Here is a 19,901-nt window from a genome sequence, read left to right as displayed (position 1 = left end):
TTAAACCCATTTTACTCTTTCATATTTAAATTTCGGGAATCAAAAGGGACTAATCCTTTTCCAGTTCTTATGGTTAAGGTTAAATAAAGAAAATATTTATATGGAACCATTTCAAGACTAGTATTTGAATACTACGTTATTTCCTTTTTGAATATTTTCTTTAAAAGAAATTCTAATCAATTGGAATATTTAACAATTTAAAAGCTTGATTACAGATTTTAAAAATCGGGGATATTGATTAAGGCGTCAAACTATACGTACCCAAATAGGGATGTTGAAGAATTTTTGTTATATCTATATCAAATATTGAAATACTTATATGATTTTTTACCTTTTGTAACCCTCCTTTGTTCCGCAAATTCAGGGACGCTCATTGGGATATTGCCACCGAGAAAAAACGAGCTTAGTCTGGCCATATTATTGGTTAATATATTGAATCGTATTGAATAATAGAAACATTATGAACAAATAAAGACCTATAAAGGACTGAAAATAGAGTTTAAAAGAAAGAACTTATTCTTATGGCTTATAAAGTAAAATGGATAAAAAAAGTTTAAAATAAGTACTTAAACACTCCAGAAATGGATTGAATTTGGAGCAGAAGGTTTAAATATGTTTTGTGGCAATACCCTGAATAGGTATTAGCCTAGCTGATTAGTTGATTAGTTGTATAGCCTTAAATATTGGATAACATTTTAAACAATTTAGAGGTCTAAAATCAAACCTTTATTTCTAACAGTCTAAAATTATATTTATTTTGCGTATTACACTGTAATCTCTTATCCATGGGGGCCCGCAGGAGGTTAAACTGGCTAGATTTCCCCCATTTGATGAGTTATGAATGTACTAATAAAGGTATGAAGCTGCTCCCCCTTTAGAAAACTGTCAGGGGGCTCCCATGCGGTCCTCAAAAACTAGTCGAAAAGGGAAACTTTTTATTTCCGTTCCTCTTACCTAGGATAAAATGTACAAAGGTAAAAATGTACACAAATTTAAAAAAAAAACGTTAAAAATGTACAAATGCCAAAATTTAGACCGTGAATTGAAGAAATGTTTTTTATAAAGCGAAAATATCGTTGTATTGTATCGAATTTTAATTTGAAAATCGTAACTCGTAGGAGATGGAAACTAAGCTGCTAGTTAGTAATAAAGGCGTGGCAAAGTTATGTCATAACGGTTTTATGTATACTAAGAAATACGCTAAACCAATTTCAATGACGCTGGATTTCGAAAACATTAGGTGTTGGTATCCTGACGTGTAAATATTGAATTTTTATTTCATTAAAATAAACAATTTTATTTTTTGACTCAATTTGTAATTTTTTTCCTTTGTACATTTTTACCGACTACCTTTCACATCGACAGGAAGTTTCTTTATTTTCTAATTTTCTAATTTTCACGCTCCATAGAAAATAGGACACACTGCCCTGGTTATCTTTATATTCAAGACCCTCGATATTCCGTTCTTAGTTAAATATTTAATTGGCGCTCGCGCAACTTAGAGAGAGCATCTTTTTTTAGCTTCCGCACGCGACCAGCGACCAATGACGTGGACTGAATCTCTAGTTTCGCCTTCCCGAGATGGAACCCATTACAATCTTCGCTTTGAAGAGTCTAAGGAGAAAAAGTAGAAACCATTTCGCGTGTTTTAAAAATATACGACGCCGGTAGTAATGAAGATTTCGGTGAGTACCATCTCAACGTGAGATGGCGCGAGTAGGCTTTAGGGCATTTCGTGCCTTCGACTGTACGTCTTTATTATTGTAATCCCCATATTGCCGCGAAGAAGCCTTCCTATGGCGAAGTAACAGCGACTCTCATTAGCTAAAATGTTTTTGAAGTGAGAGCGGCTCTATGGGAGAAATTTCCCTGCAAGTTCATATACTGCATTTCTTTTTCTTTCTAAATAATAGATAAGTTCTGTAATAGCGAGTTTGATATTAACGGATGTGATTTTTTAGCTTTTGGAACTTTCACGTATTTTAGTACGAAGGTTTTTTTTTCTCTAAAAGTTTAGTTCCCATCTTTTAAAAATTTAAGCTTATCTATAAAAATACTTTTACGCGACGTTGCTTACGTCCGTGGAAGATTTCTAATTTTAAAACTACGAGTAAAAATATGTAAAGATAAGGGTTTTTTCTAAATATTCTAAATTAAATAAACCTAGTTAGTAAACTAGTTAATCTACAAATGGAATAGCTCAAATGAATATTACATTTTAAACCTTTCTAAAAAAAAACTTATTTTCAGAAATAGAAAAAAAAACATAATATCAAGATAGCAAACAGCTCACGTACAATTTCGCGAATTCATCCACTATATTAGAAAGCTCAATATAGGAAAGCCCGCGTGGTTTTGGTAAAAACTGCGAGCACGACCACCGTCTATTACTACTATCTATTTTTCTGAACTTTATTCAAAAACGAAAGGCCAAACTCGAAACCCGTAAAGCCACCTTCCAAACAATTACGTCTTTCCTAATGTCAATTAGAATTTAGTGTGTCAAATGGAAATAAAATGAAATGGGGGATAAAAAAATGTTGGCAAGTCGTTCTTTTTCCGTGGCAATTTGAAGAGATGGCAACGTGACTCCATTAAGCCCCATTAGCTTAAGAATAGAAGTCTCTTCTGGCGAGTGAAAGTGGCGTGTGAAGAGGGCCAAATCTCGCGGGGGAAGTTTTGCCAACCGGGATCAAATAGATAAGAACAAAACCAAAGTTGGAAAACGGTGAAACCAAACTGTGTTGCGGCCAGAAAAGCTCTGAATTATTCACGGATTCTTTACACTACAGAGGCACTCACCGCTTAAAAATGCATGATTCGCGTATACGCGTGTACTATATACCGTTTCTTCCGGGTGTATCTCGGAGATCTCAAAAGTTTTTACGTATAAGGCGCCGGTTTTTTCTTTGGCGGACGTCGGTCTCGACTCCTACACGTCTGCCTCGATACTCCAGTTCTTTAAATGGACTTACAAACTCCGTCGTTACGAAATAGCTTTTACTTCGAAGCCGGTATACCTCTCTAAAAAGTGATAGGGAGAGGTTTGGACTTCTTTTACGAAGTTGGTTTTTAACTTATGTTTATTTAATACAGTTTCTCTTTTTATTCGGTTTCTCTTCAGCTGGGAGAGCTGACGAACATTGAGCTGAGGCTTTTGACCAGTCAGCTGCAGCAAATTTTATTTAAAGGTGAGATGCCTGCTTTCATTTTACGGATCCCAGACAATGGGGTTGGTGCACGACGATTCTTTATAGGCAATTTGGTGCTTGCGATAATTGCGACATAATCGGGTGGTTTTAAGCAACTACGCGTCTTTTCGGACCACAACTTAACAAGATATTTCAATGGGTTATTTCGGTGAAAGTACACTATTAAATAAAAGGTTTAATTTCAAACCTTGAACGGTTTTTTCTGGTCACATATTTAACACATTAACAGTTTTATAAAGGATGTTATTCTACAACTTAAACAGCGTTTTTCTTTTTGGAGTGATTTTTTACACTGTTTGGGGTGCTTTTGTTCTCCGTTTTGGTTCCTTTATTACACCGTTTCTGGTATAAAACTATTCCCTTCAGGGTTTTTAGCTACTTCTTTTAGGATACAAGACTACTTCTTTTAGGATACAAGACTACTTCTTTTAGGGTACAAGACTACTCCCTTTAGGGTACAAGACTACTCCTTTTAGGGTACAAGACTACTCCTTTTAGGGTACAAGACTACTCCTTTTAGAGTACAAGACTACTCCTTTTAGAGTACAAGACTTCTCCTTTTAGGGTACAAGACTACCCCTTTTAGGGTACAAGACTTCTCCTTTTAGGGTACAAGACTACTCCTTTTAGGGTACAAGACTACTCCTTTTAGAGTACAAGACTTCTCCTTTTAGGGTACAAGACTACTCCTTTTAGGGTACAAGACTACTCCTTTTAGAGTACAAGACTACTCCTTTTAGAGTACAAGACTTCTCCTTTTAGGGTACAAGACTACTCCTTTTAGGGTACAAGACTACTCCTTTTAGAGTACAAGACTACTCCTTTTAGAGTACAAGACTTCTCCTTTTAGGGTACAAGACTACCCCTTTTAGGGTACAAGACTTCTCCTTTTAGGGTAAAAGACTACTCCTTTTAGGGTACAAGACTACTCCTTTTAGAGTACAAGACTTCTCCTTTTAGGGTACAAGACTACTCCTTTTAGGGTACAAGACTACTCCTTTTAGAGTACAAGACTACTCCTTTTAGAGTACAAGACTTATCCTTTTAGGGTACAAGACTACCCCTTTTAGGGTACAAGACTACCCCTTTTAGGGTACAAGACTACCCCTTTTAGGGTACAAGACTACCCCTTTTAGGGTACAAGACTACCCCTTTTAGGGTACAAGACTATCCCTTTTAGGGTACAAGACTACCCCTTTTAGGGTACAAGACTACTCCTTTTAGGGTACAAGACTATCCCTTTTAGGGTACAAGACTACCCCTTTTAGGGTACAAGACTACCCCTTTTAGGGTACAAGACTATCCCTTTTAGGGTACAAGACTACCCCTTTTAGGGTACAAGACTACTCCTTTTAGGGTACAAGACTACCCCTTTTAGGGTACAAGACTTCTCCTTTTAGGGTACAAGACTACCCCTTTTAGGGTACAAGACTTCTCCTTTTAGGGTACAAGACTACCCCTTTTAGGGTACAAGACTTCTCCTTTTAGGGTACAAGACTACTCCTTTTAGGGTACAAGACTACTCCTTTTAGAGTACAAGACTTCTCCTTTTAGGGTACAAGACTACTCCTTTTAGGGTACAAGACTACTCCTTTTAGAGTACAAGACTACTCCTTTTAGAGTACAAGACTTCTCCTTTTAGGGTACAAGACTACTCCTTTTAGGGTACAAGACTACTCCTTTTAGAGTACAAGACTACTCCTTTTAGAGTACAAGACTTCTCCTTTTAGGGTACAAGACTACCCCTTTTAGGGTACAAGACTTCTCCTTTTAGGGTACAAGACTACTCCTTTTAGGGTACAAGACTACTCCTTTTAGGGTACAAGACTTCTCCTTTTAGGGTACAAGACTACTCCTTTTAGGGTACAAGACTACTCCTTTTAGAGTACAAGACTACTCCTTTTAGAGTACAAGACTTCTCCTTTTAGGGTACAAGACTACCCCTTTTAGGGTACAAGACTACCCCTTTTAGGGTACAAGACTATCCCTTTTAGGGTACAAGACTATCCCTTTTAGAGTACAAGACTTCTCCTTTTAGGGTACAAGACTACCCCTTTTAGGGTACAAGACTACCCCTTTTAGGGTACAAGACTATCCCTTTTAGGGTACAAGACTATCCCTTTTAGGGTACAAGACTATCCCTTTTAGGGTACAAGACTATCCCTTTTAGGGTACAAGACTACCCCTTTTAGGGTACAAGACTACCCCTTTTAGGGTACAAGACTATCCCTTTTAGGGTACAAGACTACCCCTTTTAGGGTACAAGACTACCCCTTTTAGGGTACAAGACTATCCCTTTTAGGGTACAAGACTATCCCTTTTAGGGTACAAGACTATCCCTTTTAGGGTACAAGACTATCCCTTTTAGGGTACAAGACTACCCCTTTTAGGGTACAAGACTACCCCTTTTAGGGTACAAGACTATCCCTTTTAGGGTACAAGACTTCTCCTTTTAGGGTACAAGACTACCCCTTTTAGGGTACAAGACTACCCCTTTTAGGGTACAAGACTACCCCTTTTAAGGTACTAAACAACTGCCTTAAGGGTTCTACAATACTCCCTTTAAAATGATAACCTACTCCCTTTAGGGCATTAAACTACCGCCTTAAGGAAGCTACACCCTACCAGGGATTAAATCACTATTTACGGTGTAATATAACACCGTTTATACACCTTTTTAAGTTTTAAATTTGGGACAAGAAAAAACCCTTAAGGGTGTATATATTAACCCTAAAGAGTGTTTTTTATACATTTTAGATCCTTAATATACCATTAAAAAAAATTTAAGAGTGTACAATTGCTTGTGGGCCTTACGGAAACTTTTAAAATAATTTACAGTATCCAAGTCTTTCTAGCTACTGCTTCCAACTAGTTATCTGTTATTTTGTCTGATAAAACCTAGTTTTTATTCAATTGTATCAAAATCCGATTAATCCGATATTTTATCCTTCTGCAGATAACAGTTAGCTGGTTCACACTAATGTTAATTATAACATAAAAATAAAGTTAATATATTGTATCTGAGGTATCGAATCAGAAAAACAAAGTTCGATTTACTTCACGTTAAATAATGATTTTAACCGCATTGTCTGATTTCAATCAATTTTATTTAAATCAGTTGGATTTTTTTTTAAACATAAATTTATTATACTTCAATATATTTATGAAAATGTACAAAAGTAGGCTGTCTAGCATTATTAATTAAGAGCAAACTAAATTAAATTTGGGTTTTTAAATAGTAATTAAATTATGTAAAACTAATTTCAATTTTAGTTTACATTACCCTTATACTCAAATTATTGATCAATTGCTCAAGAAAAACAGGCGTAAAACGTGAAATTAATCTATGAAAAGCAAAAATCAAATAAATCGATTTGATAAAAAACCAAATAAAAAAGTCTCTTTAGCCTAAAATAAAAACTTGTATCTATATTTGAATTCCCTTATACGTAGCAGATAGTGGTTTAATTAACGGATTTTTAAATTAAAAAGCAAGTCAGGTTTCTCTACCATGTTATCTGTAAACAACAATAGTATGAGAAGCACATACGGAACCATTCTTTACTGGTTGTATATCCTTTTAACGGCTTTAATGTTATTTAACGGTCTGTAAACTCGGTGTTCTGACCCCGCGAAAAACCTTCCATGGCCTACGTGTAGTATTGGAGTTGTTAAAAAAATATAAAAGGCTTTCTAGACTCTAGTTTGTATTGGCGACGTAATGACTTCGAGACATAAAGGGAAATCTTGATAAAAGTACATTATACATTGTACTGTGGCGGTCGCGGGTGGGAAATTACGTGCGCCACTTATTTATGAAACACGGAAAAACCAGCGCTCAAGTCGCAAGCTATTAATATCTGGTTTTTTCATTCAATATATATCAAGTGAGGAAATAATTATAGCTACAAAATTAAAATAATACAATGGCTACGTGCCACAGAAATCCCCGAAGAGAAAAAGAGAAAAACACGACGAAAGGCGAATCGGGAATTGGTATTTATATACACAAGCTAAGAAAAGGAAATTGAACTAAAAGTTAATTACCGATGTTCAGCCATACATGGACGAATAATTCTACACAGGGACGCGCTACTTTTATTTCAGAAAAACCGTTATTTATTGTATGGGAAATAAATGAAAATCTAGGTGAATTTTCCCTAAAAACTTAGAGTAGAAAAAATCATGTTTAGATATTGTACGATATCGAATAAAAAAAAGAATTTTATTCTATCAACGATAGGCTTAGGCGTAGAAGTCTAAAATTATTACTGGCAACAAAGTGTCTACAGTAGTAAATACCGGGTGTTTCAAACGGAATTGTAGGGGGTGAGTTGAGAAGTTGACGCGTTCCAACTTGACAATTTCTAACCAACGAAAAACATTGGCGTCAAGATTATACTCACGCGCCCTCAAATTTATATAAGAAACTGTAACGTGGCCTAAGAAGTAGTCAAGCTGACTTGTTGTCTTTTCAGAAAAGGCTTAGCTACATTACAAAGCTTCCGAATAATGACGAGCTAAACAGGGGGTTTCAAAAGGTTATGCAAAAATGTTAAGGAGTTGTAGGGGGTGAGTTGAGAAGTATGCCTGTTTCCCCCAATTTTCCTACGATGAGTTAAAAGAGCGCCAGCGAGCTTCAAAGTGTGGCCTATTAGCCCCTGGAAGTAGACTGCAACAAGCGCAAAACCAAGCAGCGGGGAAATGCGAACATTAAGGTTTGGGTTCGTGTGATAGATAAAAAGGACTTGGTAAACAAATCGAGGTAACCAGCGTAAAAAAGTAAACTTAAACAGTATTTAAAGTCGCTGCTGCTTGGTTTGGCGCTTGTTGCAGCCTACTCCCAGGGGCTAGTAGCTCTCTGGCGCTCTTTTAACTCATCGTAGGAAAATGGGAAAAAAACAGGCCTACTTCTCAACTCACCCCCTACAACTCCTTCACATTTTTGCATAACTTTTTGAAGCCCCCTGTTTAGCTCGTCATTATTCGGAAGCTTTGTAATGTAGCTAAGCCTTTTCTGAAATGACAACAAGTCAGCTTGACTACTTCTTCGGCCACGTTACAGTTTCTTATATAAATTTGAGGGCGCGTGAGTATAATCTTGACGCCAATGTTTTTCGTTGGTTAGAAATTGTCAAGTTGGAACCCGTCAATTTAAGCTGGTCGGAGGAATTTGTTAATAGTTAATGGCGGCTGCGGCGGTGCAGGAGAGAGCTATTAAGTAAACCGCGACACGCACATTGTGTTGGCTACGAGCATTATTTTTGCGTTTAACTGGTACGTTTAAACGATCCGCCGCTACATTTCTTTAATTTAGGCGTGAACGGGCCGAAATAACTCAACACGCCATGTCGACGAGAAGGTCGGACGCCGCGGAAATATTATAAGTGGCCTCATCGCGCGGGTAAACACAAACTCTCCTCGTAAAGATTGCGGAGGAGCCATTACTTTTGTTTCGAAACCATTAAGTTTATTTCTCGGGGCTATCTCGAAAACGTTCTCGCCGTAAAACACGGCGAATGTTCGAACCTCTTTTCTTTTACGCTTGAGCGCTTTGACTAAATATTAATTAAAAGAAAAAGAATACGATAGTTTTTCTAACTTAAAAGAATTATTAGTAATTAAAGGGAACATAGCCCCAGTTATTTATGTCGCGATCAAAAAGGTTCCAATATTGACCGCTGCCTCCTATGACCTTTGACATTTATGACGCTGCTTAGTGGTTTGTAGCTCCTTAAAATCGTTTGGGTCTTCCGTAAAGAACGCATTGGCAGCAGGATTGGCAAAAAAAAACGTTTTTTTTTATTTAAAAATCCAGTATGGTTAAACCCGGTTAAAACCATTATTTAAAAAAATGCTAAAATTTCTTATATCTAGCCCTCATTATTTCGAAAATGCTCAAATTGCCCGATTTCAAAATGACGTTTTTGCGCGTGACAGTACCTTTACATTGTGAGGTATAGCAGACTTATTTACATGCTTTTATACCCTAACATGGCGGCGTATTTTCACGCGCAAAATGAATTTCAAGATCCCCCAATAGCTATCATTACTTACGACAAAAAGTGAAGGTTTAGTTTTAATTTTTTCAATATTTCTAATTCATTTCTCAATATTTTTTTAATAAAAAAATGCCTTTTTAACTCTGGATTTTATTTGGTTGTTAAAACAGGATTAAACCAGGGTGAATTAAACCAGTCTGGCTGGCTCTTTCCACCCCTGATTGGAAGGTGCATTTCCTTTAACCGAACTTTTCGGAGAGCGTGTGAATTTAAAATGTCACGCATTTTACCAAACTTGGTTCGAAAATTATAACTACGCAAAATTTTACAACGGAGCAAGTAGCCGCGTTTCCTTGGCAATTGGATGAAATTATTGTAGGCAAAACTTATTCACGACGGCCAACTAGTTCAGCCCATTAACTAGACTAAACCGTGCGAATGACCAGATGGCTTAAAATGCTATTTCGCGTGAGTCTCCGTTCCAGCGAGTACAAATCTGAAGACCAAGCTCCTCAAGTAATTAGTTTTCACAACGAAACGAGAATACTATCGATATCTCGGCTAAATATGTATCTCTTCAATATACCGAATTCCTTTTTTATTGGATTTTGCGTTTAGAGATCGTTTAGGAACGTCAAATGAACCAGCTAACAATGGCACCGAGTGAAGCTCCTACCGAAAGGGTGAAACATTTAGAATGAATATACAACGTGTATTAGTATAAATATACGGTAGAGTAGTGGGAAAACCTTCAATTATAGCTTTCAGACGGTGGTACGCTGTATTAATTCTATTTTCCTTTCTCTCCTCGGAACTGTGTCCGTGCTGGCTGTAGGCCAAGAGGCGTATCTCAAGTCTTTCTCTCTGCGTCAATTGATTCCCGATATAGATGCGTACATAACGTACGACGGCTCGACGACCATGCCCGGATGCCACGAAACGGTCACGTGGGTGCTCATCAACCGACCCCTCTACATATCCAGACAACAGGTAGGCTACCCTTTCTTCTCTAAAGCACGCTTTTCGCGGAGTAGACTTCGTAGTTTTTTAAAGAGAACGGGCAAAATTCTTGTCCGCGTGAACCAGGTGTGTGCGTAAATACTGTATCATTTTCGCTTAGTTTTCGTCTGTGGCTGGTGAGAGCCGACCTGATTGATTACACCCTCGTGAAGTAAATGTACCTTTAATAACGCCCGTTGCTGCGATTTACACAAGTAGCAACTTCACAAATTATTATTTAATTTAATCATTATTCCCATTAAATTTATTAAATTGACCTGTTAAACCGGCGCTAGGCAATTTTCAAAAACTTCATCGTATACGTAACTATTTTTTAACAGTATACTTAATTCAAATTGAATCGAAAAGAAAATGGTTGGCGGAAATTGAAGGTGATAATTGAATTATTTACACCCGTGAAGGTCGCTTAGACCTTTAACCAAACAAGGGTACTAGTTAGTCACTAACGTCACAATTAAACTACCCTTTCTCGACCCAATAGTTTCACAACTTTGTTCCCTTTCTTCGCCGAAATTTTTCCCATCATTTGGATATTTCCGGATTGAGTGCGTCACGCGCATCGCTAACCTTTTATGTCGATTAGCTATAGCGGGTGGGTGAGGGGTCACCCCTGAGCAGGCTGCGACGCCAATTTCCTTAAAAGGTTCTACCCCTGGAGGTGGGTGTCGTTTACTTTAATTATAGCTTTTAAGCGTTTTATTTTCGGCGACCCCCTCCCCGAAATTGAGGGGATGTCAAGTACGAACGGAACCCATTATTTAGAAGCAAAGTTCGGTCTAAGCGAGAGATGTCGATACGGCCGGATTACCCCTTTCAGTCACGCCGAAGCCGCCGGGACGCTGAGATGAACGCCGATCGATGTGAAGCGGAATTCCAACTCTGTTATTATATTATTGATGTCTTAAATATTACAATAAGAGACCTCGTAACTCGGATTTATTCGCGTTAAGTCTCCCGTTAATTGAAAAGACAAAAATTTATCAACCTGATTTCATGAAATACCGGATTAGCTCTTTAATAATTATATTGATACAAACTACCCGAGGGGTTACACACCGATTTTGTTCAAACTCGGGGGATTGGAAGACCTTCGTGTAACTTGAAAAATCCTAAAGGGATTTTATTCAATGGGCAACAGGTTTGCCATGGCAACGGAAAATGTTTTTGACAACATAAAATGGAAATTTTCCCATTGTTGACCGATTTCCCTGTGAAAAAAATTAAAAAATTGATCAAAAATGTATTCAATTTTATTTTTTTCGTCAATTTTTATTATTTTGATATTTTATTTTATTTTTCAATTTTCCCTTGGAATCGGTCAAAATCATATGTTATTTTCAATGGGAAAATTGCCATTTTATGTTGTCAAAAACATTTTTCGTTGCCTATTGAATAAAATCCCTTTAGAATTTTTCAAGTTACATGAAGGTCCACCAATCCCCCGAGTTTGAACAAAATCGGTATGTAACACCTCGGGTAGTCTCCTTGTAAGAACGAGTTATCGATTTGCCTTAATTAAAATTTAGTAGATTTAGCAGGTTCGTATTTAGATTTGAAGAACTCCTTATTTTTTCAACTCAATTTGATATTTTCAAATATTTTTCAATAATTTAATAGATTCATAAAAATGCTCTTTAAATTTCATTTTAAAAAATGGATATTAATAAATTCGTAAATGAATTGGCCCACAAAGTTTTCCTTTGTCAACGGAACTGACGGAGTTTAAATGAGTAAAATATTTAAAGTCCTAAAGTGAAGGGGACGGCCATAAGCAAATAAACAGTCCATTTCATTTCAGAGGTAATCGTGTGATAAAATAACAGAAAATATTCAAATTATACGTACTACATTCGACAAGAGTGTTACCTAGGGGTATAAAGTGGTCGGAATTTTTTAAGTAATTGAATTTTATCAACTGGTCAGTAGAACACAGATGAACCCGCGTTAAAAAATAAGAGGTTTATTTACATTAATTAAAAACCGGGCTGCTGGGATCTGTTATTAGTTGAAAAATAAATGACGTCAGTCTAGATAGATACGTCACTGCCTTAATTTATATATGAAATTCAAATTAAAAAATATATTTGTTTATTATAAATATTTAACCGTTTTTTTTAAGAGTTTCTAGTCTATATTAGCGACAGACATACACTCTAAAGATTTATATACCGCCGTACCGTAAGTACATATTTTAGAGCGATCTCTTTATCTAGAGGACTGTTTCCAGCCAATGAGGTGAATCTTATACCGTCGCCATTTTGAGGCGCCCTCTGATAGACGGATCAAGAACTACGGTTCTTTGGTGCAGTTGGGAAGATGATCGACCCCGCTGACGGAATATTTTCATAATTTATTGACGGGACAGGCGTTGCCGCGTTATACTGGTACGGGGTAATCGCGAGGTAATACAAGATACATTAAGAATTGCGAATGGTGTACGCTGCGCCACGTATAACAGCAACAATAACCTAAATGGAACGAGGCCAGTTTGTTCCGTGTACGACTTTCATTAGTAAGGAACTAAAGACAATTATTTATCAATTAAAAGGGAAAAGCCAAATGACTTTTTCTCATTAAATTATCCCGCCACAAAACATCATTTTTGTCCCAGAAAATTAGGAGCTACATCCGCCTAAGCCCCAGGACGCGGACCAATAAGTATTTCCCCGAAACATTTTGGCAGTTGGGTCGCGGGAGCCAGGAGAGTCAGAGGCCAATGTTTCCCCCAAATTCTTAATTAGGGTCATACAAACATTTGAACTCGCTCGTAGAAAATTCTTCATTCCATCTTGCGGGTTATTTGACAAAACAGAATACCAAAATTGATAATAAAAATCTTTTTGAAATTATATTTTAACTATTTAAATTATCGGAAATTCTAAAGAGCGATGGTGACTAATTTATTTTAAAAGAAATAATGGATTTTTAAATGTTGAGAGACCATAATTATTCCAGAGGTTTGAAATAGAGTACTATCGCTCTGTAGCTTTGGGCTATGGCCGCCATTTGGAGGGCAGTTCATGGCCGAATTATTTACGATAAAAAATATTAAAATTCCAAGAATATTTACTTATTTATAAATAATATTTTATGTACGTAATAGTATTGGAAATCACTATATGATATATTGCATACCAAACTATTCTCTCTTCAAAAACGTATTTTGAAAAGTCAGTAATAGTAGAGATATATTACATGTATTTAAAGCTATGCTTAATAATTTGGTTATGTTTACCCGTTCGTGATGAAACATGATACATTACCGACATGTTTTCCTCAACCTGTCTGTCGTTTTAATCACTCTAGTTTAATTGAATTAATCTACAATAACTCTTTTCAGTCTAATTTATTTGTATCATTCCAATTTAAACCATATTAATATACCTAAATATCTCGGCCAGATATAACGTAGTTGAATAACGCCCACTATATATTTATATAAATAGGGGAGCACCACCCAAAATAAATTTCGGGGCGAAACGATAAAATTAGGCAAATTATTTGAACGCGTAAATAGTATAGTAATATCGCGCCTAAAAATAGTAGTTTTCCAACCACGCCAGGAAATGAATTATCGGGCGCGGCAGTTTATATTTGAATAGTCGAAGGAATAAAAATAGAAAACGAAGTAGAGGGTGCAGGGGCCCCGAGGCGGACCTATCAATCTCATCAGAAATAGTGGCTAGCTTGTCTTCGTTTTCAGCTCTCCTTTTTTAGACGTTGTAACAAAATAATCCAGCCGAGAATCTCGTGGGAAATTATCCGCGAGAGAAAGAGAGACAGAGCCACGTCTGATAGGGCAAATATCTCTCTATAACCGACGTGTATAAAACGTTCACTCCTACCAATATCAATAGATGGCTCCACCGTTATATACCTATATATCGCCGCGATACCCCGTATAAATACCGGGGGGGGGGGAGTCCTGTAAATATATATGATTAGATCATCATCATCACCGTCTATTGGCTAGACGAGGATACGAGGGGGGGGGGTGAAATGATAGGGGCCCTTTCTCCTTTTGAAAAATGGCCAAATAAATCATATACTTCGATACCTTTGGCTCTCTCCCTTTATTTCGTCTTTTCCCACGAAGTTTGCGAACTTTCTTTCTATAAGTCAATATTATATTTATTATTTGTCCCTATTAAATTATACAACTTTTATCCTTATGTTTGTAGAAAGGTGGCCCTATCCATTACCATTGAATGTGAAAGTAGAGAGGTTAAGCGCCGAGAAAAGCGTCGAGACGAACGTGTCCAATATTCGTTTTAATTAGTATATTTTTTAAAGTAGCTACAAGTTTTTAATTAGTCTAAAGGATCTCTAAAAATTAAATTATATTTCGGAGGTATGTCAAAGGGCAAGTATTTGGGGACTTGGATACTTGGTGCACGTTGGATTTTGAAAGGGTGAAAAATGGTTTTCTCCCCATAAAAACGTTAAACGTTTACTAAAACCACCTAAATCAAAATAGTGTTGAAAAGTTCTGTAATATGAGAAAATGGTATATTATTCATTCTTAGATTGATTATTAAAATTCATATTCTTCAGTTTAAATGAAATAAGATCTAAGTATTTTTCTTCTACCAGAAACTGAGGCTCAATTTAATTGATCAATATGTCACGCGCTTATTCAAGTTGTAACTCACGGGTGACGTCTCGATGACGTTTTACTACGAAAAGCCCTGGACATAAGAGTAAATTCGACGAACTCAACTTCTACCTATTTCGTGATGAATGAAATACATAAAATTGAGTTCAGCAAGCGTAACTTATTTTATAGAGAAAATATTCAAGTCAAAATGAATCTGATCAAATCTGAATGTCAGACTTACTAAGCATAATCTAAGGTAACAACCATGCCTAAAAATACCACACGTCCCCGCCATATTACGTACATCTAAAATATAATAAATTCTGAAAAGTTTAGAGGTCAATTGGTCCAAAAAAGTCACAAGTTTTTACTCGAATATGCTCGCAATAAGAGACCATATTTATTTTTATCGAAATTTAAATCAAATTATGTATTATGTAAGACCTTTTTCAAACAGACTATTTAATAATTTAATTTTTGGCCTTTCTATAAAGTAACATTGGCCTTCTTGTTTAGATGTATCGGGCGCGTCACTCGTGACGTAGAAGTGACGTTTCACTATGATAGCCAGTAGACGCTAGCATAAACTCGGTCTTATTCAACTTGTTAAAAAGTTCCAAGCGCGTCTTGATATTTTAGCGTAAATGGGCTCGAGCGCCCAGAAATGAAAAAAAAAACGCGCGAGCATTTTACGCTAAAATATTAAAGAGCGCGTGGAACATTTTAACAATTTATACAAGACACGAAATAAAATTCGACGAGTCGCCCTTTTTTATAAACATCTAACCTTCAATACTGAACTGAACTCCGACGTATCTCGTGACGGAAGCGTTACATTAAAACAAGTTCAGCAAGCGTAATGACTTTATAGAAAGGCTTATTAATTAGTGGTGAGAAACGGTTTCCAACTCCGAACAATCGATTTTTAAAACCATTCTCAGGGCTGAATTACTAATAGGACGCAATAAATGTAAACAATTGGATTGTCTAAGGATCCATTGTCACCGTACTGAGAAACGGGAGTGGCTCAGACTTCGTCGATTGGCTAGCTGCCGTCGCTAAGACGCGGAAAGAAAATAAAGTATCCTCACTCAGAATTTCAGAAAATAGACTTATCATCAAATGGATTTAAGAAACCCAGAAAATCTTGTAGAATTTGTCACGTTCCGCGTAAAATCGCGTCTTTTGATGCTCAATAAAAGAGCGGAGGAGGTAAGCGAGCTTTCATTCGAGACGAGGCTTAACCAGGATCCGAGTCCTGCTTAGCACGTCGCGAGCAAATCTCCGCTGTAAACCACGTGCGTTTCTACGATAATCATCATAGTCTTCCTTAGACTTTCCTAGTGCATGTTCCTTCAGCTGATAGACAATAAAAGCTAACATCTTTTAATTTGAGAACATTACTGATATTGGAAGATTAATATGACCAGTTCTCAGAACAAGTGACCAGTTCTCAGAACTCGATGCACTTTGACAAGTAACAAGTTTTGAATTTGAGCTCTAAAATCAAATGTTTAAAGCTTCTTTCAAACAATGCTATAAGGAGTACATTTGGCGGAAAGATACTAGTACGGATTTCTGGTAAATCGGCGGCGGGAATTTCGAATTTGGCCTATTTTCTGTTGAATTCCTAGAAGTTCCTACGCGTTTGATTCAATCCGTTTTAGAAACGTCATTGCGTAAATTTCAAAGTGATCAATAAATATTTAACGTAGGTTATAATTTTTAAGCTTCATTATAGCTTATTTTTAGTATAACGCTCCTCAACAATCATTAAACCGCACGTTTAGGTACGTCAACGTGGTAATCTCGGCAATACCCGTTCTATACTTACCCTGGATTTTTTTAGGTATGCCTCACTTGTAGTACTAAAAATAAATTATTACAACTATTTTTAAATGTTATCTATGTTAATTTGGTTAATTATCACTTTGAAATATAACCCAATAGACGGTATTTTCCAAAATTATATAACACGCGCGAGTTAACTTAGAAATTCAACCGTAAACAGGCCAAATTCGAAATTCCCGCCACCGATTTACAGGGAATTCGTGCTATAGTATCTTTCCGCCAAATGTACTAGATATTTGGTCGGCTTATGACAAAACTAAAAATAAAAATTTGTTGGGTTCTTTATACGAAACTTTCAAATACTTTCCGCTAAATACGGTAATGACTGGCGCGTTTATAATTGTCACATCTCAATTGTTTTCTCTCGATTGCAGTTGTTCGCGCTTCGCAAGTTGATGCAAGGAGAAGTGACGCATACGAAAGCGCCTCTGGCGAATAACTTCCGCCCAATTCAGTCCTCCAAACACCGACTCATCAGAACCAATATCGACTTTCAACGATCATCGGTAAGTGCCGCCTCTAAACTAACAAACCAATTAAGCTTCGACGCGCTGTTAGATATTACTACAAGTCCCAGCAGTCATACGCGCACATTTCGCGTTCGCTTCGATAAGTCCTCGACTACTCCGCGCGGCGTTTCGATTTACAAAGACACCATTTTACAAACTTTTAAGCCCGCGACGTTTGTTGTATAACGCTTGGGGCCTCAAAGGGGGTCCTCGAAGCTCCGAGATTTCAATTATTTACGTACTTGTCCGTAACAATGGTTTTAGTGCCGTTCGGTTTCTAGCTTCTTGTTAAATTGAGGGATTTTCGGATTCAGGGGGAACGGGATAAATGCTTCTACACCGAAGTGTACACACTTTCAATTGGAATCAAGCTGTTGGTGAGTATTTTCGCCAGCTACAAGTGCCATCAATCAAATTATATCGCGTATCTCGCGGCAGACGAAAAACCACCTGGAAGTGTAGGACTTACATTTTTGGTTAGTAGATGGCACTGATATCAATAAAATTAAAGATAATATGGAGCTCCGAACCCTAGATTCGAATTCGGATTAACTGTTTTGTAGCGAAGCGTTTACCCACTTCCAAAAAATCGGCCTCCATCAGCTGCTGTAGGGGGCGCTCTCTATAGTTGGTTACCATGGTAACAACGGAGCAAATATTTTCGGGTAATTTCTATTGACCACGCGCGACAGTGATTTCGAATCTAGGGGACGAGGTCTATATTATATTTGATTAAATCTCGCTAATGTATTGTAAAAATACACTACATAAGAAAACTGTTACATAGACACTAAGATTGAAGGGATGGTGCATCGTAGTATTGATTAGGTTCTTCTAAACCATCAATGCTGATAGCTGCTACGTCCCAAAAAGACAACTCCTCAATAAGCGGATAGTGGTTTAAACGGAGAACGATTTGGAATTTAGTTTTTTCATGGGGTCTATCGCGTTGGCCACTATATAAAGGGCTGCTTATTTTAATCGTATTCTAATTACCAGCGTTTCGTCACGTTCCATTTTTTTAAGAGCAAAATTGTCAAGTTGCCAAAAAAGAATCTAAACCAGGAGTTAATAATAACACCCGTATTGATCGGCAGTCCGTTATCATCAAGAGCTTGCTTTAGTCGTGGCCGTAAAAATGAGAAAGGCTTCAAGTCGGTTCATTACTATAAAATCCCATATTGTAATATTTTAATCCTATATAAATCCATTAAAATTCGTACGAGCAAATAACCTTAAAAGCCGCGATCCTCCGAAGAGAATCAAAATTAAGATTTAAACTGATTTTCGGTGTATATATAAACGTTTCGTGACCTTAGACGTTGAGAGCGGATAATATTGTATTCCAGCCACTATAAAGGAGCTCTTAATAAGTGTTTTCCTTAAATTTCGCGCAAATTGCGTCTGCGAGTCGTATTAGAATGAAAACGCGGGTAAAAAGGAATTGAAAGGGCATTTTCGACGAGATGGTCCCATTCGGATGTCTCTGGCGTCCGTTATCCCGTCAAATCGTCTGAAGTGGAATTTTCCAAAAGAGATTAAAAGGATGAATATGTATTGATGTATTCTTCGAACGTAATTGCTTTCAAAATCAACCGAGTCGAGAAATCTTCGAGGCTTTAGGCATTGAAGTCTTCGCGAATAGAACAGAGAAACGCGCTCCTCAAATTTCAAACTAAAGAATTAGGTTAATGAGGTTTTCCGTTGTTCTTATTTTGAATGATTCCTTACCGGAGGAGGCTCCCTTAGAACGAGTTATTATCGATCGCTAATTAGGAATATATATTAATTAGTGAGTGGGCCGTTTATATACTCTAGTTCAATCGGTTTATTTATTTAATTAGGTATTAACGCTTAAACGTAAACATACAATTAGTCGCAGCTGCGTTAACTATTTAAAATAGTTGTTTGATCAGTCGAAGCGTTTGAAAATATCCGCTAAAAGCTTTATTGGAGTAGCAGGAGCCTTTAATTACCTCTATTCCCGACGCGAGTCTAGTCACGCTGAGTGACTGTGTGCCAGTACCACGGGCGTAGGAACCTTTCGGAAGTTAGAGGGGGCGAGGCGACTCAAACCTTGGGGTACGAGAGGGAGCGCCTTTTCGCTCTGTTTTTGATTCATATTCTTCAACTCCAAATGATTTAATTTTCGACTTACAAGAAATTGGTATCCGTTAGATTATGATACCTAGATTCATGTTGATAAGTGTTTTCCAGAGGGACTCTTGAACTGGGTGTCAAATGATTTCCAAAGGAACGCGGTTAGGATTATTACATGTTGACTAGGTTGGTCAAAGAAAATCATTTAAGAATAGCAATTCTTTGGTCCAGGAGAATATTATTTTTGACGCACTTGCCCGAACACTATCCACCCTACCTTTATCCACCTCAAAGTGGGAGTTGTACACCGAACTAGCACCTTCGAGTAGATGATGAACGTAACTAGGGACATCTGGAAAATTTAGGCGATGGCTGTAAAATAAATATTATTAATAAAAGAAATTTCAAAGTCAAAAAGTCTTAGGTTTATCTTTTTAGACTTTTTTATAAATTGATTTCGGCAATAAAGTTAATAATTTAGAGCAAAATAGGGTAGTGTATCAAATTTGAAGTATAATAGACGCTTAAATAAAACCTGTTCGGCGATTTGCCTAGAAATAGTAATACAGAGAGCCAGGACATAGTTCAATTTCACACGCGCCTCCTGGAT

The 19,901-nt window shown here is 37.0% G+C and overlaps 1 protein-coding gene across 1 annotated transcript in view; it reads left to right on the top strand.

Annotated features, from left to right (window-relative positions):
* Nucleotides 1-19,901, top strand: part of CARPB (Carbonic anhydrase-related protein B) — a 150,993-nt gene that overhangs the window by 113,201 nt on the left and 17,891 nt on the right. Inside the window, exons 6-8 of the mRNA XM_090171781.1 lie at nucleotides 3,125-3,191; nucleotides 10,050-10,204; nucleotides 17,057-17,188. Of these exons, the coding sequence (XP_090027907.1) occupies nucleotides 3,125-3,191; nucleotides 10,050-10,204; nucleotides 17,057-17,188 (354 nt within the window). The remainder of the gene's footprint in view (nucleotides 1-3,124; nucleotides 3,192-10,049; nucleotides 10,205-17,056; nucleotides 17,189-19,901) is intronic.

The sequence above is a fragment of the Leiobunum rupestre genome, chromosome 4 (genome assembly GCF_980474605.1).
Source record: "Leiobunum rupestre chromosome 4, qqLeiRupe1.1.hap1, whole genome shotgun sequence".
Classification (NCBI taxonomy): Eukaryota; Metazoa; Arthropoda; class Arachnida; order Opiliones; family Sclerosomatidae; genus Leiobunum; species Leiobunum rupestre.
This window is presented reverse-complemented; position numbering and strand designations above follow the sequence as displayed.